Source organism: Hemicordylus capensis, chromosome 1 (assembly GCF_027244095.1).
Source record: "Hemicordylus capensis ecotype Gifberg chromosome 1, rHemCap1.1.pri, whole genome shotgun sequence".
NCBI classification, from domain to species: Eukaryota; Metazoa; Chordata; class Lepidosauria; order Squamata; family Cordylidae; genus Hemicordylus; species Hemicordylus capensis.
In genome coordinates, this window is record NC_069657.1 from 325,940,729 (window position 1) to 325,955,423 (window position 14,695).

At 42.9% G+C, this 14,695-nt stretch overlaps 1 protein-coding gene across 7 annotated transcripts in view; it reads left to right on the top strand.

The window, feature by feature from the left end:
• The window catches only part of GRIK2 (glutamate ionotropic receptor kainate type subunit 2), an 808,572-nt gene that overhangs the window by 306,012 nt on the left and 487,865 nt on the right, over window positions 1-14,695 (top strand). For all 7 annotated transcript variants that reach the window (XM_053299652.1, XM_053298872.1, XM_053301185.1 and 4 more), the window contains exon 6: window positions 3,784-3,957. In XM_053299652.1, the coding sequence (XP_053155627.1) occupies window positions 3,784-3,957 (174 nt within the window). The remainder of the gene's footprint in view (window positions 1-3,783; window positions 3,958-14,695) is intronic.

Sequence of the window (14,695 nt, forward strand, 5' to 3'; positions counted from 1 at the left end):
TAAGGGTTGTCTTAATCGGAGTTAACTATGAGAACTTCAAGGCAAAAGAGCTCTCCCCACCCTCCTGATGAAGCACATTTATAGAGAGCATGTACACTGTATGTAGAAGATTCTAGATTCATTCCTGCCATCTGCAGGTAGGGCTGGAAGAAGACTTGTGCCTTCGACTTGTACCTTGGAGAACCTGCCAGTGCTTCAGGCAGGAGTCTTCCGCTGTCAGTCAGAGTAGACAATAGTGTGGTAGATGATGATCCAGTGGTCTTATGTCCTATGAGGCAACTTCCTATGTAATCACTCTTTAGTATGGTTGTGAATATTTTACAAAGGAACGATGGTGATCTGTTGAAAATTCACCCTAAGATAGGAAGCCACTTGATCCATCTGAAATGTAGATTTCTGTTCAACACTAAATTTTCCACTGGTATCATAGAATCGTTAAGCTGTAGGAAGAAAAATTTGTTTCGCTGATATGAGGCAGGATTCTTCATTTTCAATAAGCCCATATCATACACATTTACAGTGTTTCTCAAAACAGAATCAATTATAAATACAGTTTATCATGCAAGAGCATCCATATAATACAACAATCAACCACGTACTAATATCTCAAGCATATCTTCCAAGGGCTGTTTTATACAACATTTTTTGTTTTGAAATAATCAGATTTAACCCTTTGCATAGGTTTCAGCATTCAAGACATGTCCAGATTGTGATTCACCATAACTTGGAAAATCATGAAATGCATGTTGAACAAGAATGTGGTAAGTTGCAATCTGGACATCTTTCACAAGATATTTCAAAACACTGTGAATAATTCAGTGTGCAAACAAAAACAAGTTTGTATCACCTAACCCTTCACATATCTTACTAAAATATTTTGCTGTTAAAAATTCAATAAATTTGTTAGAACTCACTATTGTATGAGTGAAGCAGCAGATTCATCATATAATATTTTTATTTTCTAGATAAGAAAAATGACAAAATCTAGAATAATAGATCCATGCCTGGCCCAAGCCCCTCCCTCCTATGGGGCCTGAAAATATGCCTCATCCCTCAGCCACTGTCCCCGTCCATCGGTCCTGTGGCATCTGAATACACTGCACAAACTGCTCTCTCCCTCTCTCTTGTGGTGCATAGAATGTGCCATGTGCTGATTTCAACCCTGGACTCCCCACCCTCTTGATTCTCTTCTATGGCAGGCAGAGCAATTTGATTTCTCTCCCACCAATCTCTCCTCCCATCCCCACCTCTACCCACCTCATGGCATAAGAACATAAGAACAGCCCTGCTGGATCAGGCCCAGGGCCCATCTAGTCCAGCTTCCTGTTTCGCATGATGGTACACCAGATGCCGCTGGAAGCCACAGGCTTCCTCTCTCTGCCTGCTGTTACTCCCCTGCAACAGGTACTCAGAGGCATCCTGCCTTTGAGGTTGGAGGTGGCCTCCAAGTGGTTGGAGGTGGTAGCAAATGAGATTTTCAATGAGACACCATGAATCCACTCTAATTTGCTATCATAGAATCCACACTCAGAATACCTCAGAAACAACAGAACCCTGTACCCTATGGGTTAGAAACCCATGGGGGTGGTTGGCACCCTATGTGCACTACACCACCACTCGCTCTGGGCCACCCCAGCACCCCCCCCAAGTGCACTTATGGGGCTGCTGAAAGCTCCATTATACCACCTTATGAGGAAAAACCTTAAAGATGCATAAACTTCAACAATTCACCAAAAATCAGCCCTCTGCCCAAATCCTTTGAAAAAATTCAGGTAGCTTCCTTGCCCCTACCCGTCACTACCACCAACCCCACACCACTCTAGGCCACCCCTTTCCCCCTGATGTGAAGTGATACACCCTCCATTATACCTAATGGGGAAAAACCTTAGACGCGTAAACTTCAACCATTCACCAAAAATCAGCCCTCTGCCCAATCACTCTGCAATTGGGGTGGTAGCCTCCACCCATTAGGCACTACCACCCCACCCCACTATTTTGGCCCAGATCCCACGTTATGCCACCAATCTGTCCCAAAGACACTAAAACTTCAAAAATTCACCAAAAATCAGCCCTTTGCCCAATCCCTCTGCAATTGGGGTGGTAGCCTCCACCCATTAGGCACTAGCACCCCACCCCACTATTTTCCCCCTGGGACCCAAAATTCAAGCAGATGCATTGAAGTCAATGGGAGGCAAAAAGGCGGGAAATTCAAATAGATGTCATTGCTCAAAATGGAGGGGGGGAAAAGAAGGCCACAAAATGGAGGTCTGAAACATCCGAATATTTCGGATCCGAAACCGGGGTGATTCATTTTGGATCCGAAATTTTTCTGAAATCGTCAGGGGTGATTCAGTTCAGATCTGAATCACCCGAAATTGGCTCTTTTGGGTACAGATAGTTCTGTACCCAAAATGTTTCGCACATCCCTAATGCTTACCTCTGTTACTGCTTCACCTGAACGCTGTTTCGAGCAGCAGCACGCTGACCAACACCCCCTGTGGCAGGGGATCACCTCTGCCACTCCTCTGGCTGGCAGCGAGGGATTGGCTACATGGAGGCCAGGTGAGTGGCGGAGATAATCCCCTGTCACGGGGTGTTGGGCAGCATACTACTGCTCGAAGCCGCATTCAGGTGTGGCAGTAGCAGAGTTAAGCACCTATTAATTTACACTTAAAGGTGCTTCTCCCCAGCTGCTATTGCTTTTTGATCTGAAACCCCAACTCCATAGCATACTAAGTGTACAGTGCACAGATTCACCCTGCTCAGTTTTCCCCATCTCCTCTTACCTGGTGGTGGTGGTGGTAGGAGCAGTCAGAGCTGCTGCTATTCCTTCTCCTCCTCCAACTCATTCTGCCTTGACTTTTAAAAAGGCAGAGGCAGGAAATGGAATGGGAGCAAGTATGCAGCAGGAAGTATGTGGAACTCCCTGTTGCTCCATTCACCATTTGACGTTTATCCCATTTGACTTTTGAAAAGACATTGTCACCAGGTGGGGTGGGGATTGGGCAGCCAGTAGTGGTGAAGCAGGCGCAGCATGCCCTCCACAGGAGCATTAGCATTGCCAGTCAGCTGTTTGAAGTAGCTGCCTGCTCACAGTTCATTAGTGGGCTGGCCCCAGTCAATTAACAACTACAGTTTTAATAAATGTGTGAAGAATTTAGAACCACTCTATTATCATGGCAGATACCAAGAAACTGACCAAAAACTGTGCAACCCTACTGCCAAATAATGCAATGGAACTCCAGCAGAAAGGGCCAAGTCAGCAGCAACAGGACAATCTATATAGCCAAAATGGCTATTGCAAAGATATCTTAACAAATATATAGTTAACAATTAAGAGTTTTGACAAAATAGCAGCAGGCAACTGCCCTGAGCCAATTTTGGAAGGGTGGTATAAAAATTGAATTAATAAATAAATATTTTATGATCATTTCAGTTTTAACTGATCTGTATGCTAGAGCAGGCTTACGCCAGATAAGACCTGCCAGACTGGAGGCAGCCCACTTGCCATGTATGAAAGTCCAAAGTGCTCAATGAACATCTTAGATTTGCTGCCTGTTTGGGAACCTACAGGTAACTAGTAGCAGGATAAAATGGAGTAATTTATGCTGTAAAAGTGTGAATTAAATTATTAGTCATTATTTAAATGCACAGATTTTGGACTTGAGTATTGTTGCTTGTTCTACAGATCCTATGCTTGCATTTGAGCAAAACCTAAAACCTTGTTTGAATACTTCCATTCAGAATGTATTAAATCCACTATATTTCTCTCCTTTCCTTCAGGACCTCTTTGCCCTTGATGTGGAGCCTTATCGGTACAGTGGGGTTAACATGACTGGATTCAGGATTTTAAACACAGAAAACAGCCAAGTTGCATCCATAATTGAAAAATGGTCTATGGAACGATTACAAGCACCCCCAAAACCAGATTCAGGTTTGCTGGATGGATTTATGACGGTATGAATATCAATTTACTCTTTGGCATTATTACACACTTCTTTCTCAGTACTTTATTTTGTTTCGTGAATAAAGCTTGACTAACTACTTTAAGTATTAAAAATAAGAATGTGTGTCCTGAATCCTTTAAGCACAAGGATTGGAAAGTAGGAGTTCAGTCAGCATGTGGATACAACTGATAACCTAGCATTGCCACTTGTATCTCTAGGCCTGAGTTGCACTGATGATGTACCCTTCTCCTCCCTGGACCCTTACGTGACATTGATAGGAAACAGCAAAGGGCCATCTTCCCTTCATCCACATGCTGATAACTATGAAATATTTGTGGGCTAGGAGTTACAAATGACTAGCAAACATAGAAGAACAGCTTGGGCTCTGTGCTGCTTACCAGGTATTGGACTTTGTGTTAGCTGTAAGGCAAGCTGACATGTGCCATTGCCAATAAACCTAATCTATAGTTTCTTGATACTGAGAGATTTTTATTGTTGTTGTTTTCAATTAATATTGCAAAATGTGTGTTATGAGAATTATAGAACTACTTGATAAAGGTATATCTTCTGGTCGAGATATGGGAGAATGGAAAAACAGAACAGAGGTATGTCCATGGACCAAAATATAACTTCTTGTTCCAGTTGCAGCCTTCATTAAATATTGATGCACTTTATCAGCTATTAGTAAATGTGTGTTATAACCTTTTTACAAAGGAGTGAGAACTGAGAGCATCTAACCAGAATCATTTTTGGGAATTCCCAACTATACATCCTTCTAGGATATGAGACACTGTAGCCAGGCATTGTCCTTGTCAGACAAGGCTGGCTCTAAATAATTCTGTGGCCCTGACCCAAATCAATCTCTGGGCTGGCCCCCTCCAGGTCTCCCCTAAGATGAAGCTAAACTATATTGCCTGAGGCAGATTGTGATGGCTTCCTGAGGAGAGAGAGATGATCTCTCTCTGTTGTGGTTGTTGTTTTCCTCCTCTCTCTGTTGTGTTGAATAAAGTCATTGTTTAACAATTCACTCCTCTTTTAGGAAACCTTCTCCCTGCCTCAAGCCAGACTTCTAGTTTACAATGGCCTTACATATCAATGCAAGAGGGTGATAAAATAGGCAGAAATTCAGCAGCATATATGAAACATTTCCTATCACTATGCTGGTCAAAAGCCATTCTTGTTGAATTATTTGTGTTGGTTGTGTAGTGGTATGATGAATGCATTTAGAAAAATATGCACGTTAATGAAAACTGTTTTCAGCTTTAACTATGTAAATTTTTATTTGTTATAAAATATTAGAATACTCTGTTGTAGTTGCTTAATAAAAATAGTTTGCCGTTTTAACTATGTGAATCTTATTGAATTTATTAAAATCCAGGCACAAAAAACTTCGAGAGCTGGTCAGTGGATAGGGAAGCTAAGGGGGCATGCTTGCTGGTCTCGGAACAAGGTAGAGAGGGTGCTTCCCAGTCCCGAACAGCGAGCAAGGGGCTGTTTCACGGCAGGAGATTTTACACCCAAATGAGAGTATCCCCCCTCTCAGATCATAAAGATCTGTTTCAACTAATACACGCTTGTACAATAAGTGACTGGTCCCCATGTGCCAACAAACAGAGAGCTCATGATTCCATGAGAATCCTGAGAATGTTAAAAGTGAGAGCCACATACCTGGCTTCTGTGTTAATGGAACTGGCCCAGGGGTGTTTGGTCAGCACCCTCAGTGTTCAGGCTGCATGGGGAATTAGCTGTTAAAGGGGTTAGCTCCACCAGTTTTGATTTGTGCAAATGTTTGGACTCAAGAAATGATTGGATTGAGACAGGATATAGTTTCAAAATTAATTTATTTGAGGGGATACAGGAAAGGAATTGTGTGATTAAAACAATACAATACATTACTAAGCAAACTAACTACAACAAAGCATTTCTAACTTAAAGAGCAATAAAGTACATATCCAAATATACCAACTACAATGAGGTGTTTTAGCTTAAGGTCTAATTGTGTAAGTTTCCCAGGCAAGCAAGAGAAAGAGATTGGGGGAGGGGTTGGATTTAAGAAAGGGGAGCAGAGATAGTTTTGGGGCCTGAGGAGGGATGAAGGCTCATATCTGTCTGATGACAAGATGTCTGGGCTGCAGAGTCTCGCTCCTCTGCATGGTGAAAAGATGGAGGGGTGCAAGGATTAGTATAAGGAGGGATAACCACAAGAATGGCTTCTCCATGGGTCCAGCTTACTATAGGTCCGAGCAAGCTAGATGGATTGGCACAAGGACTGATCTAGATAGTAATTTCAAGCTCTTTGTAGGTTGCAAAAGGGCATATGGAATGCTCAGTGGGGTCCCAAGTATAACATACAAGAGAGTGCAAAGGTGGCTGGATGGAGTGGAGAACAAGAGAGTGCTTCTTGCAATGGAGTCCCAAGCTCTGTGGCCATATTTGGCTTTTTTAAAGCCAAATTTTGGGTTATGGCCCATTTGACTCACGAGTATACCCCTTAGGTTCTGGCCACCCTGGCAAGTATAACACATGGTCGAGTGTACAAGGAAGCACTTGTAGCGTGGGTTGGAGTCCTGCGTGAGAGGCACAGGGGAGCACAATGGGTCATGGAACTGGGCATACTTATATCCCAAAACTTGCCTTGGGGGCACATTCCTACTGTCATGTTTTGCTGTCTCGAATTGTCCGGGTGGACCTGCATGGAATGCATTGTTACTGATGGTTCTTCCTGGGTGTGGCAATGTGTGGTTCACCTTCTGTATGCAAGGCTGATTGTGATGAAAATCAGAGTATGCTGGTGCATGAAAGAATATCTATGCTGGGAAGGACTCTCCAGTAATCCTATCCGTAATTTCAACGAGTACACTTCTAAGTCTATGTCACTGACTCATCTCCTTTGTGATGGGGAGGACATTGCTTTACCGACTTATTGACTTCTTCCTGCTTGGCATAATCGGCTCATTAGAGTGGTGTTATCTCCTGTGAAGGGAGGGAGGGGAGCTAGGTGGCTCACTAAGATTAGAGTGGCCTTGGGAGTTAACTTGCTATAGTTAACTCTGGAGTCTGCTTAGCTGGAACCCCCTGCCTAGGAGTGGGGGATGGTGGTGAATCTAATCCCCATTCCAATTTGAATTGTTTACATCCAAAGCTAGGGGCAACTAGCCCACTACCAACTAAGCAATTTGTCCCCATGTATATCATAAACTGAGAGCTCACATTGTGGTGCAGGTCCTGAGCATATCGAAGCCTGGAGTTGCAACTGCAAACAGGGAGGCTCCTGGGAACCAGACAGAATAAGCGTGGCTGGTAACATCTGGGAGCCCGCAGAAGAGCAGTGCTATCAGCACATACAACCATATCCCACACATCTATCAGAGTAGCACTGAAGGTGCTGCCTGGAGGAAGTTACAGTTACAGGCCTCAGGCTCACACATCACAGGCCTCAGGCTCCAGAGGCCTCAGGCCTCTTGTTGCACGTGAAGCAAAACACTTCCTACTTCCTCCTGTCATGTATGAAGGGGATGTAGGAAGCATATGAGTCTGAGGTTTTGCTAGTAACATTAAACATGGCTTAATCATGATTTAGTGTTGAATTTGAACCAGGCCATAATGAAAGATAGGCCTGGTTGCTGGATGATAAGAACATTTGCAGCACACGCAGGCATGAGTATGCATGCACACTCACACATGGCCAGTGCATCAACATGATCATCTTATTGACAATTAATCCATTTCTATTTTAGTATCTGTTTTTCTGCATACTGTATTTCTTTCTTTAAATATTTCCAGAGCAGGTGCTCAAGTTTATGCAATTTTACATTTAGGTTTATGCTTTAAGTTTGCCAAAAGAGCAGGGAAAGAGTCAATAAGCTTTTGTGTACTAGATAAACGTTTATTGCCAACACTGGGAACATTCTGTTTGTGTAATACCCTGGGCTTATATTGCTTATACATCTCGTGGTCTCTCTTTCCCCCCCTCTCTTGATGTTGTAAAGCAATAGGAAGCTCAGTGCAGGTCCCTGTGTCTGGAAGAAAGGCCCATTACTGGTAGTGATAACATAGCTATTTGTCACTGTATAAGATCCCAGAGCTTATGCATTTCTCCCCTGGCTTTATTTTCAAGCTATGGAAGGAAATAAAGAAAAAAGGAATTGGATTCATTTATGAAGTCTCATGACTCAGTTAACCCCCTTAATTGGTTCCTAGGAGCTATCATCTGAGTCCATCTATTCAGCAACACAGTAATGAATGTTTTGCGTTTTCTGTGCAAGAAGGGTGGCACTGATGAAAGGGAACATTTTTGAGGTTGCTTTATTAGATGTTTCCCTTAGTTATAGAAAGCTTTATCTGTGGCAGTAGCTTGTGGGCTTTGCTGTGCCAGATTATATGGATTGTTCCTTTAGTGTTTACATTATTGTACAAGGTTCTAGTTTACTGTTGTGGAGAATCAGAAGATATGCTCAGATGGCCAAAACCTGCCTTTCACAACAAAATGGGAATAAATACCAAGAAGAAAAATAGGAGCAGTGTGCTAGAGGTTGCACACCAAGAGTCCTAAATGGCTTGTATCCAATCCAGGCTCTGGGCGGGTAGGAAACTGCATTGCACATTGTCTTTTGCAGCCACCACATAATAATGTTGTGTTTTGATTTCAGCTGATGCACCGTTATATAGTGGGAACATATGAGATTAAGTGCCCTGTTGCTTGCATTCTTGAGTAGTAGAGCTAGGAGTGTCTGGGAGTGGCTGGGATCTCTCATTAGTAATCACAAGTGTAAAAAGTGATTTCCAGAAGCTGTTTGTTAAGATTAAGCCAGGATGGAGGGAAAACCTGTATTTGTGTTCCTTCCAATTTTCTCTACCTACATGTGTGAGCAGGTTGATGGGCAGTGTAGCGAATAGACCCTCTCTCCCCTAAAGCTTTGACCAGAAGTGAACCCTGTCCTGACTGACAGGCTGGTGAACTCCAGGCCTCAGCCAATCATCACACAAGGTGGGTGGGACCTAGAGAGCCATGAGGAGGAAGAGAAAGGTCTTTTGTTAGCAGAAGCTAGGCTGGAGGTAAGAGAAGTATGGGAGAAAAGGCTTAGTGAGGAGCAATGGAGCTTTGCTCCCTCATGGTCAAAAGCTAGCCTGGAGATTTCTCTCATGGAAGGACCTCTGCAGATCCTTGAGAGAGGATTGCAGGAAGCTTGATTGTCATCAGATGATGGGTAAGTTTTCAAGGAAAATGAGATTCAGCCTAGGGAACAGTTTGTTAGTCAGATTTTGCATTAGAAACTTATATTTCTTTTGTGTGCTTTGTAAATCCCTGATACTATTCTAGGGTGGTCTATCTGTACGCTTTTACCGGTGCTTTTCTATTTTCCTACATCCATGTTCTTTGCAACTGGGTAACCACAATTTTTAAAGTGTGCCGCCCAAATATCATCTTCAAATGATTTTTGAAGTATTCTTGTAACTTACGGAGTATTTCTTTTACCTGTAACTAAAAGTTGAGAGAGCCTCAGACCGAATCAGTTTGCAGCATTTGAATAAAGTCTCCCCCTTTTTGTTCTTTGTATTTTGCAAGCCTCTCTGAGTGGATTTTTAACTCAGGAAAGGGAGAGGTAGGAAGGGAGTTTCTCTGGTGCAAAACACATCCTCAGATGTTCAGCAACTACAGCACGTTTTCTCAACACGTGCAAGCTTGCATGTGGAAAGTTTTTGTATACTTTTCCAATAGCAAAAGAAGGAGAGTTTTCATTGGGATTTCCACTCAAGCCCACGGTGTGGGGTTAAACTTTGTTGATAATTGGGTGGCGGTGGCATTCTAGATCCTACCAAGATTACCGGAAAATTTGGGGAGAAGCCTGTGCTTGGAAAGCAGAGAGGGGATACTTCAGCATTTTTCTTCCCCTCACGTGGGCTTGCTCTGAGACAAAGGCTGTAATCCGCTACAAGCTGGCAGCACTGTTGAGTGGAGATCACTCCCAGCAAGTGCATAGCCAGCTGTTGCTGCTGCATCTATCCTGGAAGATTCTGTAAGAGAGATGCTCTCCTTCTTTGCTTCATTCCTTATGTTTCTCTTTTTCATAGTTTGGCCTAACTCTGAGAAGGCATGGTTAGGAATCATTCCTGACACTTGGTTTGCCTGGTATAGAGTGATATGGTGATGATTTTATGAATGATGACAATACACAAATGAACTCTTGGGATCGGCATTACTTGCATCAACTGAGCTTGGAGCATTGCTTTGCTGAGAAATATAAATTTGTAGTAGTTAGAGATTACCAACTTTTCCTCAGTTTTCTGAAATGGACATCAGTATGGAAATGTATGGCCCATTACCACATTAATGTCCATTTCAGAAACTGAGGAAAATTTGGTCCAATCCATCATATGGCAGTTTTTAATATTGGTTGGTATGCTTACCACAGGATGGAATGTGGTAGGAACTCAATAAATGTTTGGCGCTTTCTAGCATAGCAGTTATCCTGTAATGTGCAAAAGCCATATTTTCTATGGGCTGATTCACATGTTATCTTGTGGTATTAAAACCACACACACACCCTTCAAGGGTCTCTGTTGTGTAACAAAAATAACTTAGAAATTGGCTCACAGATGAACTTAATCATTTGAACTGATTACGTTTGCAGCTTTGATTTGCAACTCAGCCTTTTAGACACTGTGCTACATCAGCTCTCAGAAACTCCCAAACAATTCAACCTGGCAGGAACAGTTTGTTGATCCAGGACAGCTGATCTTCAGCTTCCCCACTCTGCCCTATGGGAAGTAGGCTAAAGGAGGGACCACCATCTAGCTATTCCCATTCTCCGACAGGCGTGTTTCCAAGAGGTGGCTTGCTGCACCTGGCCTTGGTTTGGCTAGGAGCACTGTTCCCTTTAACAGGGATTCCCAGATGTTGTTGACTGCAACTCCCAGCACCCTCAGCTGCAATGGCCTTTGGCTGGGGATTATGGGAGTTGTAGTCAACAACATCTGGGAATCCCTGTTACAGGGAACACTGGCTAGGAGTGCCTTGGTCCAGCAGTGACCTGCCATCTTTGCAAGAGGTGGATATTATAGGCTCCAGCCAGTAGCTTTCAATCCATCAGAGGTTGTTGGATCTTACCATTACTGCATGCTGCACCTGCAGGCTCCCCACCCCCACTCCTTGTTTTGAAGTTGTTCAGGGATGATGTATGGTGATAGGATTCCTGCTCTTGGCATGACCATCAACTGGAGTGGGCAGTATTCAGTGTGACCTGACTACATCCCACTGCAAAGTGGGGAATCACCATGCTAGATGCCAGCATCCACAGCTATGTTGGCCGCCACTTGGGCCATCTTGCAACATGGACAAAAGAGTCTATAATGTACATTTTGTCCCCTTAATAGATTTTTGACCAATTAGCTTGTCACATAATGGCTGTCAGCAGGTGAGAAACACACATTATTCTAGGGAATTATGTGCTAGATAAAGTTTGTTGGCTGTTTTATTGCAATATTTAGTTTTGTTGTTTGTTTTTTTGTTTTTCTTTGACTTTCTGCAAGGCAGAGATAAAATCTTTTGCTAAGATTGTAGCAGATTAGGATTAAGGAGAAATTCTTCTCACAACTAAATGTGACAAAGCAGTGCTTTTACTGTAGAGCAGGGCTGCTCAACTTTGGCCCTCCTGCAGATGTTGGCCTACAATTCCCATACTCCCTGGCTATTGGCCACTGAGGCTGACGATTATGAGAGTTGTAGTCCAAAAACATCTGGTGGCCTAAATTGAGCAGGCCTGCAGTAGAGGATAGAGAACCAACTAAAGTGCTGCTATTGAGAATCTAAGGCATGGTGGAAAATCAAGAAATGGCATACAACTAGGATTTTGAAGTTAATTTGCCATGGACAAATTGCTTAAATACTTTCCATGTCTCTGATTCCCCCAGCCACTGCAACAGTGTACAAACACTTATTTAATCTACCCCACAGCATGTCTGAGAGATTAATTAGCCAATGTTTGCATGATACTTAGAAAATCTAAAGCACTGCATCATTATTAATAAGGAAGTCAGAGAAATTGTTACGCTTTCAACTGCATTCTAGCTATATAGCTATAACCAGAAAGAATATTAAAATAGTAAGGGTGTATATTCAGTAAAAGTATGTTTCTGCAAAGATAGAAGCAACAGGCCAAGTATGAAGGGAAATTAAAAGAGCAATAACCTTTAGGATTTTTGGAAGGTTAACTTCAAACTTCAAATATTAAATATTCATATATTTTAACCACTAGCTATATCCAAAGAAGGTTGAATTAACTCACTTCTGCATAAAATGTTAATTCCATGTCGTTCACTAAGTGCTGTACTCCTCTTTCACTTGTGAGCCCATTAAAGATCTCATAGTGTATTTTGTAAGTGAAATGACTTCTGCTAGTATCAAAGTGCATCCTTTTTCTGTCCATAATCTATAGCAGTTCCGTGTCACTCATGATTATATATATATATATATATATATATATATATATAGAGAGAGAGAGAGAGAGAGAGAGAGAGAGGATGTACTCTGTAAATATAAATTATTATTAGAGCATGCTTCTACTTAACTGGGACATGCTAAATCAAGAAATTTGCTTTAATTTCATGTCTCCTGGGAAACTGATTTAGCTTAATGATACCGATGGCTGCTTATTTGGAACCATATTAGCATAAAATCTGCCTAATGGGTGTGCGTTTAGCTAGTGCCAATTAGTTAAATGTCACTTAGCCAGGTGTTAAATATGTGTAAAATTCTGACTTCTGGACACATGGAAAGTTACCAAATCAAAAATTAAGCTTAGATATATTTGTGGGCAATCAGATGGCCTCAATAAAGAATGTTTTTTAATGGTGCAGAGTCAGTTTCCATTAAACCTTCAACCTTGATGGAGTAAATTATGCTTGGGAAAACGTTAAGCAATAAGTACCAGCATCTGGCCCAAAGTGATAGCCATGACCTTTTCTGAGTATCACCTGTTTCTACACACACACACACACACACACACACACACACACACACACACACCCCTACCCCTTAAGTAACTTTCCTTCAGAATTTGATCATGTGATGTCAAATTGATCCACTGCTGCTGAAACAGACCTTGGTCCTGCACAAGCGGCCCTCTTGCTCTCCAGTGGCTGAACAGGTAGTTGGTGCTTGTCAGTTTATTTCACCAGTTGGAGAAAGGCAATGTCTGGATTCAATACCTACCACACACCTTAACCCAAATGATCAGATCTCTGAAGAACAGGTTGCAGAGACACAACCCTGTGTGGTGGGTGTTCATTCCTCACCCAATACCCTCCTACATAGGAGGACAGATTCAGATTGTGAATCTATGTATGGTCATCTGTTTCTGCATGCATATCATGAAGACTTGAAACATTTCCCCAAAATGCAAATGTGTACCAGCTCCCACAGCACCACAGTTTAAATGCAGCACTGCCACTTTGCTGCTGCTGCCCCTGCTGGCCACTGCCACTCGTACTGCTGTTCCTCCACCCGAATGGAGGCTTCCTGCTTCCAGCCAGTTCCTGAGTCAGCTGGGAATGGAGGAGTCGGGGGTATATATGCATCCTCCATTCCCAGCTGGCTTTGGGGCTGGCTGGAAGGAGTAAGGCCCTCCCAACTGCTCTGATGGCTGGCTGGGATGTGGTGGGAGCTGGGAGCAAGAGCAATGGTCATGGTGAGCGAGAGTATGTGGGGCAGTGGGCCACAGGAGCAGCGGCAAGGCACTGCCACCATTAAGGGGGCAACTTATCCCTCGTTTGGCTATGAAAGCTGCTTTGAGACCTTTTTAAAAAAAGCAGTTCACAAATCTTCTAAATCATCATAATAGCAGCAGCACCTCTGCCCTGAGGTGGACAGCCCACACACTTTCAGCCCTTACATCTCCTGTATGGGGAATATTAACCTACTTTACAGGGCTTTTGCAAATATTCCAGTGTAGGTCAGGGTGTTAACGGGTCTGTGTGGAAGTGTGGAAATAACCACCCTTCATGACTATACTTTGCTCAACATGGGGGAATTTAGCTTCAAATGGGTGTAGACCAGCCAACAGCTATATTAACCTTAAAGCACTTCAGGGAAAGTGGGTCGTGGTGTTGATGTGTTGGAAAGGACAAAAGAGAATAGTGCTTGAAAACAAATGTGCATTGAAAACAAAAGTGTTGCTTTATAGGAGTACAGGAAGTGAAAAGCGGGTGGTTAATCTGGAAGGACGTTCACAGTTCTTAATGCTGGGATGGGTGGCAGAGGCTTGAGAGGAAGAGGAAAGCTGTTTTTCATAGCTAACTGCTGTAGCTGGGATTCTTCGCTCCAGATGGCTCAAGCATGAAGCAAGCAATGAGGTGCACATGGGCAGCATGGGGTGCCGAGACTGATGGTAGGGTGCAGGCCTACCATGTTGGCAAGAGCATGCAATGCAAGTGATCAGTGCCTTCTTTGAGGTGGGTTTTATAGACAAAGACATACCCTGAGACATGACTGAAGAGTTTTGAGAGCATGATTGGAAGAGACTGATAACGTGCTTCTTTAGGAAACTTACAGCATTTTTGAATTCTTGCTCGAAATAAGGCGTGAATATCAAGTAATAGATTAAGTTATGTTTGGGGTATTCTCCCCATGTATTCTGTAAACAAAGGAAATTTTTCACAAAGAGTTCGCTGATAGCAATAAACAGAATAGAGATGGGAGGGGACACATCACACTTTCTGGCATTATTCACCTGATTTAGATAACGGGGCAT